Source organism: Marmota flaviventris, chromosome 1, assembly GCF_047511675.1.
Source record: "Marmota flaviventris isolate mMarFla1 chromosome 1, mMarFla1.hap1, whole genome shotgun sequence".
NCBI lineage: Eukaryota > Metazoa > Chordata > Mammalia > Rodentia > Sciuridae > Marmota > Marmota flaviventris.
This window is the reverse complement of record NC_092498.1, coordinates 177,724,441-177,741,539: the sequence shown is the minus strand read 5'-3', so window position 1 is coordinate 177,741,539 and position 17,099 is coordinate 177,724,441. Positions and strand designations below refer to the sequence as shown.

The 17,099-nt window shown below is 37.4% G+C and overlaps 1 protein-coding gene across 2 annotated transcripts in view; it reads right to left on the bottom strand.

Annotated features, from left to right (window-relative positions):
• Positions 1–17,099, bottom strand: part of Oxnad1 (oxidoreductase NAD binding domain containing 1) — an 84,788-nt gene that overhangs the window by 40,794 nt on the left and 26,895 nt on the right. For both annotated transcript variants that reach the window (XM_071619375.1, XM_027923160.2), the window contains exons 7-9: positions 11,000–11,242; positions 10,107–10,215; positions 9,309–9,512 (exon numbers count right to left, since the gene is read on the bottom strand). In XM_071619375.1, the coding sequence (XP_071475476.1) occupies positions 9,358–9,512; positions 10,107–10,215; positions 11,000–11,242 (507 nt within the window). In that variant the 3' untranslated portion in view covers positions 9,309–9,357. The remainder of the gene's footprint in view (positions 1–9,308; positions 9,513–10,106; positions 10,216–10,999; positions 11,243–17,099) is intronic.

The following is a 17,099-nucleotide window of genomic DNA, read 5'->3' as shown; positions in this document are numbered from 1 at the left end:
AAATAATCCATGCAAATGGAACCCAGAAGCAAGAAGGAGCAGTACTCTCGGAACAGATTTTAAGCCAAAATTAGAAGAGACAAGGCCACTACATATTGGTAAAGGGAATAATCCATAAAGAAGAAATAATGATCATAAATATTTATTCCCTGAATGTTGGCACACCCAGTTTCATAAAACAAACTACTCAACATAAAGGCTCAGCTAGTCCTCAATGTGATAACAATGGGTGAGTTCAATACACCTCTAACAGGTCATCCAGACATGAAATCAACAAAGATACTACAGAGTTAAAATTTAGCATATATCAAATGGATGGACTTAGCAGACTTCTAAAGAATATTTCATGAAACAACAGCTGCCCATGAAACTGTCATCAAAATAGATCATCTTTTAGGCCACAAAGCTAGTCCTAGAAAATACAGAAAGGCTGAAATAATTCCTTACATCTTATCTGATCATAATGGAGTAAAATTAGAAATCAACAGCAAAAACAGCAACAACAACAACAAACCCCAACCCTCCTCCCCCCAAAAAACCCTATAGAAACTACACAAACACATGGAGATTCTTAGAATCAAACAAGAACAGAAATACAATCTATAAAAACCTGTGGAATACAGCAAAGGCTGTTCTAAGAGAAAAATTTATAGTTCTGTATACCTACATAAATAAATATGTCAGAAATATCTCAAGTACATTACCTAATGATATATCTCAAGGTCTTAGAAAAACAAGAACAAACCAATGATAGAATCAGTGGAAGGAAAGAAAAAACAAAGATGAGAGCTGAAATTAATGAAACAGAGAATTAAAAAAACAGTACTAAAGGGCTGGGGTTGTGGCTCAGTGGTAGAGTGCTTGCCTAGCACAGATGAGGCACTGGGTTTGATTCTCAGCACCACATATAAATAAATTAATAAATAAAATAAAGGTCCATCAACAATACTAAAGATCAACTAAAAAATCAGCTCTTGAGTTTGGGGCTATAGCTCAGTGGTAGAGTGCTCGCTTAGCACATGTGAGGCCCTGTGTTTGATCCTCAGCACCACATACGAATTAATAAATAAAGGTATTAAAAAAAAAAAAGAATTCCCTTTTAAAAAAAAGTCAGCTCTTTGAAAAGACCAATAAACCCTTTTAAAAAAGACTCAAATTAATAAAATTAGAGATAATAAAGAGGATATTACAATAAACACCACTGAAATTCCAGAGGATCATTAGGAACTATTTTTAAAATCCATATTCCAATCAATTGGAAAATCTAGAAGAAATGAATACATTTCTAGATACACATGACCTAGGAAGTTGGAACCAGAATCTATAGAAAATCTAAACAGACCAGTTTCAAGCAATGAAATAGAAACAGTAATTTTAAAAAACCTCCCAGCAAAGAGCCCAGAACCAGATGGATTCACAGTTGAGTTTTACCAAATTTTTAAAGAACACCAATACTCTTCAAATTATTCTGAGAAACAGTGGGGGGGGGGGGGAATGCTTTTAAACTCATTCTACAAAACCAATAACACACCGATACTAAAAACATAAGGACACATAAAGAAAATAAAATTACAGACCAATGTCCATGAATATAGGTACCAAACTCCTTAATAAAATAATTGCAAATTGAATTCAGAAACACATCAAAAGGATCTACATTATATGACCAACATGGCTTCATTCAGGGATGCAAGGATGGTTCAACATTCATAAACCTGTAAATATAATACACCACAAAAATGGAATTAAGGACAAAAACTACATGATCCTCTCAACAGATGCAGAAAAAGCCTTTGACAAAATGCAACATCCCTTCATGATGAAATCCTTGGGGGAAAAAAAAAAAAAAACAAGATATAGAACAAAAGTATATATGACAAACCCAAAGCTGTCATCATATGGTATGGGGTAAAACTGAAAACATTTCCCCTAAATCAGGAATAAGACAAAAATGTCTGCTCTCAATATTCAATATAGATTTTGCAATTTCATCTAGAGGGATTGGGCAAGAGAAAGAAAAAATGGGGTTATAAATAGAAAAGGAATTATCCCTATTCATGATATGATCCTATACTTGAAAGATCCTAAAAGCTCCACTAGAAAATTTCTACATCTGATAAATTCACCAAATTAAAATACAAAGAAAAAAAAATCATTGGTTTTCCTATACTCAAAATGAACCTGCTTATAAAGAAATCAGAAAAATAAGTCCATTCACAAAACTTTAAAAATGAAAAACAGAAACCTAGGATAAATCTAACCAAAGAATTGAAAGACCTCTACAAGGAAAATTACAGAACACTGAAAAAAAGAAATAGAAGACATTAGAAGATAGACCTCCCATATTCACTGGCAGGCAGAATTAATATTGTTGAAATGACCATATTAACAAAAGTATTCTACCGATTCAGTATAATCCCAGTCAAAATACCAATGACATTCTCCATTGTATTAGAAAAAAAGCAGTCCTAAAATCATATGGAAGAACAAAAACCCAGAATAGCCAAAGCAATTCTGATCAAAAAGAGAAATGCTGGGGGCATCACAACACATGATTTCAAATTGTACCTGAGAGCTACAGTAAAAAATAAACAGCTGGTAATGGTATAAAAACAGAGATATAGATACAGATAGTCAACTGATCCTTGGCAAAGGCACCAAAAACATTAGTTGGGAGAAAAGAGCCTACAGCCTTTTTAACAAATGGCACTAGGAAAACTGGATGTCCATATGAAGAAGAATGAAACTAGATCCCATCTCTCACCCTACAAAGTCAATTTAAAACGGATGAAAGACTTGGGAATTAGACCAGAAACTCAATAAGTGCTAGAAGAAAACAGGTGAAACACTAACAGTTATATAGCCGAACAATAACTTCTTCAGTAAGATTACTAAAGCTCAGAAAATAAACCCAAGAATCATTAAATGGAATGGCTTCAAATTAAAAACCTTCTGCACAGCAAAGAAACAATTTTGTCACATCATACCAAATACTGTACAATTATTAAAAAAACTGATTAACAAATTTACTACCTATAAAAAATTTACTACCTATAAAAACTTTGAAATAAATACTATGTTTCTAGAGTTTTGGGAAAAAACATTCGACTTTTGGAGGGGAGTGGGTACTGGGAATTGAACCCAGGGGCACTTAACCAATAAGCCACATTCCATCTTTTTATATTTTATTTAAAGACAAGATCTCATTAATTTGCTCTGTGCCTCACTAAATTGCTGAGGCTGAACTTGCGATTCTCCTTTCTCAGCCTCCCCAGACACTGGGATTATAGGTGTGTGCCACCCTGCCCAGCTGAAATAGTGAAGATAACAAACTTCAAGTTTACTCTTTCTAAATGTTCAATTGAACAAAACATTACATGCATAACTGTAGAAATGTACCCATGAAAGCATTTTCTAGAACTAGCTGTCATTTTATTTCAAGGAATACACTGTATTTCAAATTATCAATGTTCAAAAAGTACCTGTCCTATAAGCAGGACACTGGAACAACGTATACTTCATGTTAATGTGTACTGTACTGCACGTGTTGCTGCCTAACACTAACATGTTGTTCTTTGTGGTTACTTGTTGACAAGTTGTGACCTGTGTTCATACTCTGAAAAATATAGTAGAGAAAACATTTATTCTGAATGCTTGAGAAAAATAAAATTTCTGGTAAATTTTTGGCATCTTTAAGAATATTTGACAGTGGGCGAAATGATCATCATGTTATGGACAAAATTCACTGAAACAATTTATAAGAGATAAGCCCACGAGATTCAGTTATAATTTTGGGGTCCGGTGCAAAATATGGGGATATTGTTATAACTTTGACTTGTATTGGGGAAAAAATGCTCAAGAAGAATCCAACAATGATCTTTTGCTTGAGAGTAAGATCATTTTACACGTCTGAAGGTAGAAAACCTATAATCACAATTTCATTTGACAATCTAATCACTAGTTATGACTTGGTATACCTTCAAAACATTGGATGCCAAGCTACAGACACCATGAGGGAAAAAAAAAAAAAAAACAGATTAAACAAGTGTCCTCTGAAACTGAATCATTGATAAAAATGCAAGCCAAGAGAGCCATATGATTATAAGTTCAATACAAATAATTCTCATTGTAAAATGGTTAGATTACAAATATGTCACTGTTGAAGCAAACTGTAATACAGTGGAATCACTTGGCAAAGTTCAACAATGGGGGGGAAAAAAGTGAATCAATATAAGTCAACCAAAGGTAGTGGGTTCCTATAACTATTTCAATGGCGATGTGGACAAACACAACTGGTTTCCAAATAGTCCACTTCTATTAGAGGTAAAACACTGTACTGGTCTTTGTGCAGTCAAATAATTGGTATGTTCATCGAAAATGTAAGAATTATTCAAGATGTGTGAACAAAGATGAGAGCGATCTCAAAGAGAGACATCTGCTTACCTTAAGCAAGGTAGGGAGAAACCATCAGGAGGAATCAAAGGTCATATTCCCAGACCTATTACTGTCCCAGATGTCAGATTTGACATGAGAAGCATTATTCTCAAGTAGCAAGAACAATGACAATATCAAAATAAGCCATGTTGTGCAAAACCAACATTATAAAAATGTACTGTAATCCTCTGAAGTGTTTTGCTTCCTTCCACATCATGAACGGGACAATTCTTTGTATATTGTGTAATGTATGAAAGGATGTAATATTTGCCCAATGTCCTATTTACAGGATAGCGTCTGTGTGTGCGCGCGCACGTGTGTGTGTGTGTGTGTGTGTGTATATATATATATATATATACATTATCCTATAAATATGTATACACACACATACACTATACTGTCCCAGTGTCCTATTTATAGGACAATCTGCATTATTGTTCTTAATGATAATAAAGGATAAACTCTAGATTATGATTTCCAACTATGTGCCAATTTATACCTGCGTCAATTTTGTTGAAACATAGTCCAAAAAATTTAGGACTTACTGAGTTAACAGCATGGAGAGAGAGCCTACAGACTGGGGAAAAAAAATCTATTAGCTACTCTTCTGATAGAGAACTAATATCCAGAATATATAAAGAACTCATCCCCCCCCAAAAAAAAACACCCCAATCAATAAATTGGTAAATGAACTAAACACACAATTCTTAAAAGAACAGACAACAATTATATGAAAAAGTGTTCAATATCTTTAGCAGTCAGGGAAATGCAAATCAAAACTACACAGATTTTGTCTCACTCTAGTAACAATGGCAATAATTAAGAGTACAAATAGTAATGTCAGCAAGGATGTCGTGAAATGGAACACTTATACACTGTTGGTGGGATTGTAAATTAGTACAACCACTATGGAACTCAGTATGGAGGTTCCTCAAGACTGCGACTACCAAATGATCCAGCTCTACTACTCCTTGCTATTTACTCAAAGGAATTAAAGTCAGTACACTGTAGAGATAGATGTATGCCCATGTTTATGGTAGCACAATTTACGATAGCCAAGTTATGGAACCAGGCGAGGTATCTGTCTATTGAATGGGTAAAAATGTGGTATATATACACAATACAGTTTTGTTCAGCCATGAAGAAGAAATTATGTCATCTGCAGGAAAATGAATGAGTATCACATTAAGAGAAATAAACCAGGATTGGATGCTTTCTCTCGTATGTGGAAGCTCTGGGAACAAAAAAGAAAAAGGAATCACCCAGAAATGCCTAGACAGGAGAACAAGAGGGGAGAGGGAGGAGTGGAGGTTAAGGGGAGGTAATAAAACTGCTCACTTATGTCATATGCATGTGTGAATATGCCACAATGAATCCCACTATTCTGTATAATTATTATGTACCAATAAAAAAGTTCTTAGAAATAAAAAAACAATCAATGAGTAAAATAAATAGTATTTTCTTGACTCTTTTCCAGCTACTGTCCCATCTTCTTTCTTCCTTTAAAATAAAATCCCTCAAAATTATTATTAATGCTCATTAATTAAAATTTCTTTCTTCCCAAATCCACTCTAAGTTTTCACTTCCAACATCCACATTATCAAGATCACCAAGACTTTCCAGTTGCCAAGTTAGTGGTCTCTCGTCAGAACTCATCTTTCCTGCCATAGGAACGTAGTGCAACTGTGGACTTTTGAGGCCATGGGGCTGGTGGGGGCTGGGGGGACAAAACACAGAAGGATTATAGGAGAGAATCATTGTGACTTGTGTTGAGTATGATTACATTAAATTTTGTCTATTAGAAACAGACATTGAAGAATTTATGTCACTGAAGTGGGAAATGGATGCATGGGAATTCACTCTACTATCTCCTCAATTATGGTATATACTTGGAATTTTCCACAACATTTTTCTTTTTATTTTTAGTAGGAGCTACTGACCAGGATCAGGGTCCCGGCAAACATCTTTAAGCTCTGCAACCACCTAAAGAAATCTTGTTGGTGATGATATACACCCTGCCTTGTAGAAAGCCCCTGTGAGGGTAAACTACTGAAGGAAAGCCAAGTATTTGTTCCATTTTTCTAATGCACACTGGTAAATCATACCAACATATAAAATTTGGAAAAGACTCATGTATCTCATATTAACCTAGTTTCTTGTTAAAAGAAACATTTTCACAAACTCATAGGGCTAAAGGATCCTTAATAAATCCTTTAATTCAGCTCATCTTTGTACAATCCCTATGTAACAAATATTTACAAAGTACCTACTGAGTGCCACATATAGTGCTAAACGACAGATCCCTACCCACATTACAGTTACAAATTAGTGGACTAACTAAGCCATCAGGCCTCTTGAAATCCTTTCTGAATAGGACAAGGAATAGCAAATTAATGGTGAAAAATACCCATGCAGTGTTCTGCTGGCATATATATGTGATCACATTTAATCCTTTAACAGTCCTGGGGGAGGCAGTAGTTATATTGCCCGTTCACCTGTAGCTACAAGTATGTAATTTTAAATGAAGCATAATGCAGTTCAGTGACTTGCTCAAGATCCTCTACCTAGCAGGTAGAATAGTTGATATTTGAACTTGGACAGCCTGGCCCAAAGGCTCTCTCTAGTCTATACTCTTCAGTCACCACACTATAAATTCCAAGCCACCCTGACTGTAGTCTGCTCATTTGGAGTACCAAAGACAAGTGGACTAGCCTGGCAGGTAAGGGCAACAGGACATTCTTGGCCAACAGAGCAGAAAACGATATTCAGCACTGAGCGCTGGAACGACAGAGACGAAAGGAATAACACTGCAGGCAAACAAAGGTCAAGACTTGGCCTGTCTCAGCAGCTCACAGATGGTGACAGTGAATCCACAGCAGGGTGGCAGGCAGAGCTGGGATCTCCAGGAGAGCTGGCCCTTGCTCTCTGACAACAGCAGGCACACAGCATGGTGCTGGCTGGACAGAGGCAGGGAGCAAAACCCCCCATGCTCTTATTCCCTGCTGCACAGAGGATGCTCAGCCTGCACCTCCACTCCTGATACAGAGGCCTGGGAGGGCTCTTTCTCTTGTACCTTTGGGGTCTCTCCCCTGCCAGCTACCTTCACCAGTTGGCAGAACTCCATCCCCCAACCAACCCCTGGAGACCTCACACACCTGAGTATTATCATGCTGTGCTCCTATGCCTCTTGAGTACTCAGCTCTCAAACCCAGCCTTCAAGCAGGACACTTTAGAAACAACTGATAAGTCAGGGCTCCCTGTGGCAGTCCAGAGCTTCTCACACTCCCCTCACCTCTGAAACGCAGAGGACTTTGGACTTTGATATGCCCATCAGGCCAAAAGCACTTCTCTTCTTCCCAATGAATTCAAATCTGGGATCAAATATAGTCATGAGGCACATGATGACATTTTGATGAACAATGAGTCACCCTGCACTTTCACCATATAACGATGGATGCCATAGCCATCTTAGTTTGTGAAGTATCATCCTGATGGCCACATAATGATGAAATTACCTAACACCACACTTCTCAGAACAAACCCCAGTCACTAAGCAGCACCTAACTGAAATTGACAAATAATCTCTGCTTGAAACCTGATGAAACTTAAAATAGCACAGAGGCTACAGTGGTGATGCCAGCCCTCTTCTGGGGCCATCAATTATGTGCTCAAGCCCTGCAGTCCCTGGGAGGCCTGCAGCAACAAAGAAAGGTCAACTTGTCTTCTCTCATCAGCTCAAGAATAAAATCTCAAATGGGCTTTCTGAGTCTCTAGCACTGGTCTGTTCTCCTTCCCAGGCACCCTGTAGTGTTCTCCAAGCTGACAGCCTTGGGCCCAGGACAGCCTGTCACAAGAAGAATGCCAACCCTCAGGCAGCCTAAGGACTTCTTTGGGGTTTTTAAAAATCTAAAAAAAAAAAAAAAAATTTACAAGAATTACAGTCTGCTTTCTAGCAGTTTCAACACAGCAGCCTTGAGATAAAGCTGTACCCATTCTTTCCATCTACTCTAGGAACTGCCCCAATCCCAGATTTAGTAAGGAATTAAAATATCATTGCTTTCTCTCTCAATTATCCAACCAGTATATGTTCTATACTAGCTGGTGCCAGATACAACCCTGAAAAAGCAAGGAAACAAAGAGTAGAGGAGCAGAATTTGTAAGTGGCTCCATCCCCCAACCAATCCTAGGCGTATTCCCACAGCCAGCCAACCACTAAAGGCAGATTGAACATGAATCACAGCAGTCCCAATCACACCTTTGTCCCAATCAAGCCACCTCCTACAGCAGTAAGGCAGAGAGCCAAGACAGCAAGCACTTTACTAGGGAAAAACCAACTACTGGTCATGATATATAGGATATTGGCAAATATGCGAGATGTTCCACGCCCTAAAGCAGTTTTCCTAACAATTTTCCATTTCCAAACTAAGTTCTGATGTTCAAATAAGGCTGTAGGCCATGGGTAAAGTTAACACAGGCATTACAAATAAATTTTCAAAGTAAATTATTAAGAATGTATTTAAAATTCTAAGTTCATTGAATATAGGATATATGGATTGCTGACAATTTAAAGTTAGTCTACAATTCACAAAAAAACCCCACAATTTCATAATTAAAAATTTAAGTACACATGACTTTTCCCCTATGTGCAAAAGAAAATGTATACTGACCAATTTGTGGTATATCATGAGATAATAATTATTAATAAAAGCAAATTTAGTCAAAAATAATTTGATCAAAGAAGCCTTTGTAAGAAATTTAAGTCTGTTAGCCAGCTTTTCTTTTACTCTCCAGCTCGTCACTTAGTTCAAAATTGAGGCAACTCAAGTAAAGGTAAATTCATCTTGCCACAAAAGATATGAAATAATCTCTCTTACTCTCTGGAATGGATCTTGCTTCTTTCTCTTTTGTACCTTTGCCGGCTCCCTACCACCACTTCTCAAAGCAAATGTGTTCTTTGGGAACATGGTTGTTTTCCAGTTGCTTGGAGAAAAAGTCTGTCATTGGAGGTGGGCCACAAATATAGAACAAAGTCTCTTTTGAAATGTGGTCTTTTATCTCCTCCTCTGTTATTCTTCCTTCTACCAAAAAACAGAATAAACACCAAATTAAGCCAGACATTATTTTTATTCTGAAATGAGGACAGACCAACCACAACTCAGCAAAGTGTTTGTTTAATGTAACTCAAGCTCAGTGCATCTCCAGGCTTCTTAAACCTAGGGGAGGCTAATCACAGCACATTGCAAAGAAGGCCAATTAGTTTACTGGTCTTTGGTTGAGATGCAAAGCTGTCTTCAGCAAGTAAATTAAAACTTTTATCAAAATCCTTCCAAACAGGGGAGACAAGTAATTTAAATGACTATTAATAGCAAATGGAATCCATTCAGCCAACGATGGAATATAACTTTTTTCATGAACAGTATAGTGATGATGCAAAGGCTTCTTAAAACAATGTGAAAAATAAAATTTTAACATGGGTAATAGTTGGATTTACTTATATATAGGCTTCCTAAGTATTTTCTTATTTTTTCCGTGATGAATCATCTCTCCATTATCCTGGTAGTGACATTCCCAGCCAGCAATTCCCAACAATAAAGCATCTACGCCCAACCAATGGCAGCCATGTCCACCAAAAAACTGCATGGAGACAGTCAAAATATCTTTAGGGCACTCACCCGTGATATATGGCTTAAGTTCTGCACTGATTTGTGTAGTCTGTTTTGTAACATGCAAACTGCAAGCAATCTTCTCAGGAAATTCATTTACTAAATCAAGGATATTTTTCTGGAATAGCAAACATATTTGGTCACACTACAATTTTTAAAAAATCAAAGCAGATGGGCCCAACCACTGATGCTGAACCACAACTCCCATTCTACACACGTCTGTCGCTCTTGCTCTACTTAGAGAGATATTGTTTGCAGTCTAGCAGGCCAGAGCATTCAGAGTACAGAGGGCTATTTGGCTTTAATTGAAATCTGAATATGCTAACAACCATATTACCAACTCTCCGGGAGTTTTTTCTTTTTCCTTTTTCTCAAGCATTGGCAATCAAGCAGCAGTTTCACTGACCACAGTTGTGTCTTTTAACTGTTTCTGTTCTTTTGTTCACTTCTGCAGCTGCTAAGCACTCGTGAGTGAAAGCCTTCTCCATGGAATGTACTTAGTTTCAACAGATGCAATTGATGGGGTTTCATTTACCCAGCTGGGTTCAAACAATCTAGGTCTCACCTACTACCATGACACGAGCCCACCTGTCGATCTCTCAACTCTTCTGGACTCATGGTACCATGTGACTTTCCTGTCACCTAACCTCTAGATTCCATCCCACCAACCCCCCACCCTATCCTGTTCCTTAACTAAAAGCTTCCTCAACACCGACAGTTTTAATTGTCCTGGGTAAGATGTGTTAATTTTCATTTGAGCATGTTTAAGCCTTGCAAAGTCTTTTGTTTGAACCTTTGCAGAAAAATCAGAACCTAGAGAAGAAATGTTTGTGGACATTTAGTACCACTACACAAGTTTGCTTATAGCAAATGATGAAACATACATCTCCCCCCGCCCTTACCTTAAACAGGAGTTCGCCGGTGTTCTTTGCACTGTAGAATAGTTTTATTGTACCTATCTCATATCCACTTCCTTTGTTTGCGCGCTCACGGTGGAGATCTGCTGAGTACCGCAGGATGGAAAGCAGGGGGTTAATTCCAACTCCTCCTGCAATCAACACGAGGTTTCTAGGGGCATCTGTGGGCTGAGGGTCAAAGAAGAACTCTCCACCCACTCTCACAGCCACTTCAGAGTCAAGTGTACACTAGGGCAGAAAAGAGAAAGATCCTTTAGTCCTTTATGGTACCAGTCTTAAACAAAAAAGTTCTACTTTAATAAAACCCACTGAGTCTACCTTCTGCATTCTTATCACTATTTAGGACTATGTTTAAAATAGCTTGCTCTTAGTTGTCCCAGGACTCTGTGAATTACTTCCACTTATCCATGATGCAGGCCATTTGCTGCCCAGCCTTCATGATTCAAACTGCACACTCACTCCAGAACTGAGAAAAGCAGCCTTGCTTCAGTGATTCTGCCATTTGTTAACTTCTCAGGTGAAAAAGTAAGTTGAAAAAAATGGTAATGAACTCCAGCAGGGGAGAGCTCTGGAGTATGGGTCTCCTTTTATCTGTAAGTGGTATTCCTTTGTTCTGATCAAGGCTGAGGGAGGCCTGATGGAACAAGGGTCATGATGCGGGCTGCTCTGGGCTCATCAGAGTTGACAAGCATATACTGGAGTCTCCCTCCTGATCTCAGGCAGGGTACAGCCAGATCGGCTGTGCAGGCTTAGACCAGCACTGCAGTACTGTTCAACACTGTTCACTTCTCTCCAGAGCATCCAAAACAGGAGCCAGAAGTCACACCAGGAGTGAGTCTCACATACACCCACCCAGGTAAAGCACTTACTACTTGGTGAGGTCACTTATACCAGAAATGTCACCAGAGATTAACATTGGTTTTCAAAGGGGCAGTACTGCCCTTGATGGGGTGTTTTGGAAACTTGTGACTTTTTGTCGTCACAATGATTTAGGGAACCCAACCAGCATTTAAGGGGAAAAGGCCAGAGATGCTAGATATCCCACAAAATTACTGAAGTCCTAGAGCTAGTACCTATTAAACTGATGGTTAAATCTGCAGGAATTTTATGAGCCAGTAGGTAGTATAAAATCAGCACTGACGTATTTACAGCACAGAAATCCCCAAATAATACAAATCAGGGCTATTTTATTTAGGAGTTGACTGATCACCATACCATTATCTGCAACACACAGGACTATCCTGACAATGACTTCTAAATGGCCCATAGTTACACAGATAGATGAAGCTGGTTTGTAATGGTCTTAGACTAGACTTTAACTCATTACAAAAAAGTCTTTGAGTTTATTTGTAATAGATTTTATTTGGTCTGAATTTTCCAGAATGTAACCACTAAGTACATTGTACCTGGTTGTGTTCAGAACCTTATCAAACATATTCACTGTGCTGGAAAACCACATGCATTGGTGGTGACATGTGTTCTTTTGTCACACACACACACACACAACACTCCTGTTATCACCATTTGTAGACTGGGTATTCTTGGTGTTCTATGTTTAGAAACAATCACTGAAGCACTCCATTCTATATCTAGTTCAGATATGCCCAAGCATTTATATAATGAAATACATAGTCTTTGATCATTTTTCTTTACTTCTCCTTTGTAAGTACATCTTTTAAACGTATGTTTGTCTCAATTATGAATTTCATTTCATAATAGTTCTATAAAGGAGGCATTGAATCTGACAGGGTTGAGAATCCCTCATTTTGGAGAAAAACACTGACCTGAGTCAAAAGAATGAATTTTAATACAGCTCAATAAAATCCAGCAAGTCCTTTAACTTCTGAGCCTTTGCTACACCTGCCCTGTCCACTTCCAGGCTGTTGTGGGCATGAAATGACTCACAGTAGGGGTAACTCCCTGCTGGTATCTGGCTCTATGAAAGAAAGTGTTTTCATTATTATTGCTGTCACAGAGAACAGGTGGTGGGTGAGCCTGATTCCTTCTTCCACTAGTAAAAAACAGAAGCCAGGAATAAAGAAATCTGTATTAAGAGCATAGGTTTGTCCCATTACATGTTCTTGGTAAGTGAACTCTCTCCTTAAGTAATTACACACTCAACTTTTGAGAACCAAATCTTTGGCATTCATACCTTGGCACCTCACAAGGCAGGTGAGTAGTAAGTACTTTTGGACAGGAATTTAACTTGAGGCTCTTAAAAATGAGTTAAACTTAGAGAAAAAATATAAGAAAAATGAAAATTATTTTAATTCATAAAATAGGTCATTTTTGTAAAGAACTGTTAAATGAATGAAAATCTCTGGGGGGAATGTCTTAATTTAACTATTTTAAATATGCAGGAAATTGTTACATGAGTGAGTTTTCATTTTGACAAAAGAAATTAGCAGCAAGGGAGCACTGGTTAGGAATAACAATCTAGGAATGGTTGTACTGGCTACCAAAGTAAAATGCTCCTTCAAGTCTTGAAAATAGAACCTAAAATACAAGAAACTCTGCCTAATGATGACAATGGATTTCATGTTCCTACATCCTCCATCTCTCTCTTACCTTCCCATACACATCTCTCTATAAGAATTTGGGAGACATTGTTTTTTTTCCGATGGCCATCTTCAAGGTGCTTAGCAGTGACAGCAAAGAAAGCTGTTAGCTCACTGTTTTTAGAAACTAATGTATGTTCAACCTCAGAACGGCCAAGAAAATATACCGCAGGGAAACCTGTTTTTTTGTTGTTGTTGTTGTTTTGTTTTTGGTTTTTTTGGTTTTTTTAGTGACAAAAATAATATTCAATAGATCTATCTTCTAATTTGCTACCATCTGGAAAGAATCAAAAGCCATCTTTGTCTTTTCCTGATCAATAAAAACTGCCAGGACAGCAAGAACACAAGACTCAAGACACCGCACAGCATAACATGTAATTAAAAGGAAGTTACCTTCAATTACTTAGAAATGTATCATATTTGAGTATAGATTTTGTACTTGTGAAATAAAAAAAACCTTTCCACAGTAACTGTAGCCCAGTACACAATAGCTATCCAGAACCCCTTACCCTGCCAAGAGCTTGAGCCAAAGCCAATAAAATAAAGGAAGACATTTATGGCACTTTATCCATGTCTCAACAGACCAGCTTGCTGCCACCCAGACACTCACGTGCCTCCATTGTCCACTCTTAATAGCTTAATAAGACAAAACCCTCAGGAGGAAAATAGCCACCTGAAAATGGTTCCAAAGAAAATCTGACTTCATAAAGGCTGTTTGCAACTCCCACTGGGCAGAGAACAGGCACCACAATTAGGAGGTGCACTCAGGCAATGCCACTTTGAAATTTTCTACAGCCTCTAAGAAAAAGTTCCCTCATTGAAATGCCAATGAGGCATGAAACCTAGCAGAGAGCTGTGGACCAGCACCAGGTCAGGTCACATGGGCACCAAGAGCAACTGCAGGGCAGAGTGTGTGCGTGTATTGGGTGAGTACATATTCACAGGTTCAGAGCACTAGGAATCTGACAACAGGCATGTGGACCTCTTGTTGGTCTCACCCCAATGGCATATTTTAGAGACTCCGAGCAGTTGATAGGCAGTAATGGGTTGAAAAATCTACAGATAATTCTAAAAAAGGGATGAGGCAGCTAAGGCCATACCAAAGGGGACTCAGAAGATGAAAGGATAAAAATGTGACAGGATATATTTACAGTAGAAATGCCAAGGCAAGCAAGCACCTGGGGACCGTCCTGAACAAATACAATGGACATGTAGGATATTAATATCCTTCTACATCTTTATATCCTTTCCAGTGAAGTGTCTATCCAATCTTTTGCCCATTTCAAAAAATTATTGTTCCTTGTTTTCTTTGTTGAGTTTTGAGAGTTCTTTTTATACTCTGGGTACAAGTCCTTTGTTGGGTATCTGATTTGCAAATATTTTCTCCCAGACTATATGTAGGTTATTTTTAAAATTCTGTCAAGTCTTTTGCAAGAAAAGTTTCAATTTTGATTAAGTCCTATATATTATTTTCTTTTATGAATCTTGCTTTCAGTGTCATGTCTTAAGACTTCTGCCTGTCCTCAAGTTCCCAGCATTTTCTGTTTCTTCTAGAACTTTCATAAGATCATGTTTTACATTTAGATCAACAACTAACTTTGAGTTAATTTTAAATTTCAAGTATAAGGTTTAGGTCAAACTTCTTGCTTTGTATATAGATGTAAAATTATTCCAGCACTAGTTGTTTAAAAGGTATCCTTTCTCCACTGTTTCTTTAGCACTTTTGTCAAACAAATGGTCGTATTTCTGATCTGTGTCTATCTTTTCACCAGTACCACACTATTTTGATTACTGTTGCTTTATTTTTATCTTAAATTTGAGTAATGTGATTTCTATTTCTTATGCTCCTTTTCCCAAACTGTTTAAGCTATTCTTTTTACATTCCATATATATTTTAAGATCATTTGTTTATATCTACAAGAACTCCTGTTAAGATTTTGACTAAAATGTGGCTCCTACATAAATACAATTCTCTAAAACCTTTAAAAAAAATATACTGGAGTATGTTCCAGGTTCTGCTGAAAATAAGGTTTACAGTTTTGTTTTCTGTTTTCCGTTGTTGATGCTCAATGATGTCCATGAAAATAAAGGGACAGTACAGATTTTTTGAAGCCATATTTGTATCATAAAAAATGCCCAGAATGGGATGGAGGTTGTTGGTAAATATAGAAATGAGCACAACATAATAAATCTATGTTATAATTTATAAGTCAATTTAAGGAGGAGTAACTTATATTCAATCTAATTCATGAATATTTACTCATGTCTTCCTTGATTTCTTTCATGAAATTGAGATAAATTGTGCTTTCGGGAAGACCAACTCTCTCCAAGAGGGTTCTGTATTGGGGGATGGGCCAAGACAGTGTCCTAAGCTAGCAAGTTTTCACAACACAGCAGCTTCCTTGAGCCCCTACAAAGGCATATTACTTCCTACAAATATGACTGGTCAATATGATTCTTTGTATGCCCTCTCTCCTAAACAAACCATGTTGCAGCCAGGTGGGACTTCTGCAGTCAAGGAAGTCAACCTTGTTTCCAAACTTTTACAGATAAGAGAGATGTCCTACCCCTAACACATGTATTTTTGTTATTACACTGTGGAATCTGCTACTATTGGCCTTTTTCCTCTACTTAGTCTCATGTGGCTCCTACATAAATACAATTCTCTAAAACCTTAAAAAAAATATACTGGAGTATGTTCCAGGTTCTGCTGAAAATAAGGTTTACAGTTTTGTTTTCTGTTTTCCGTTGTTGATGCTCAATGATTTCCATGAAAATAAAGGGACAGTACAGATTTTTTGAAGCCATATTTGTATCATACATTTCTTTTAGGTAAAGGAGATTTTTTTTAAATGCCCAGAATGGGATGGAGGTTATTGGTAAATATAGAAGGCACACTCTAATCAAGAAGAGGATGGCAATGATGGAAACAAGGGCCAAAAATTAAGTAACTGACCTATTCTGAGTTCAGACTTTGCTATCAGAGTTCAAGTAATGACAGGCAGCTTACATAGGTCTTGTATTGAGCCCTGTGGTAAAGTATGTGTTTAAGTATGCAGTTAAATTTGGATTGCCTCTCAGAACCCTATGAAGAGCTCTCAAGGGGCTAAAATGGAGAGCACCATGGATTTGTGCTCATCTCTAGGCACCACGGTATTATGTAATCAGAGGTAGTTTTCCTCCAAATACTGGACAAAATGATAATTTAATTTCCTTTATTTAGGATAATTATAGTAAAACAATCTAATTTACAGATTTACCATTTACACAACAAACGGTCAATTATCAAAAACAAAATATTTTAAATCTACAATAGTATTCCACCAAATATTGTTTGGTAAAAACAAATTATCTCCAAATCCGAGGTCTTCTGAGTCATACTTATCTTTACCTTTTCTAGGAAACTATGTGTGAACATGTACCCTTTATACTCAACATTAGGGTTTTTAGGTAGATCAAGTGAGCTGAACCCAAATTTGTGGAAGCCAGAGATGCCCATATCTCCAATTTTTAAAAAAGCAGTTGCT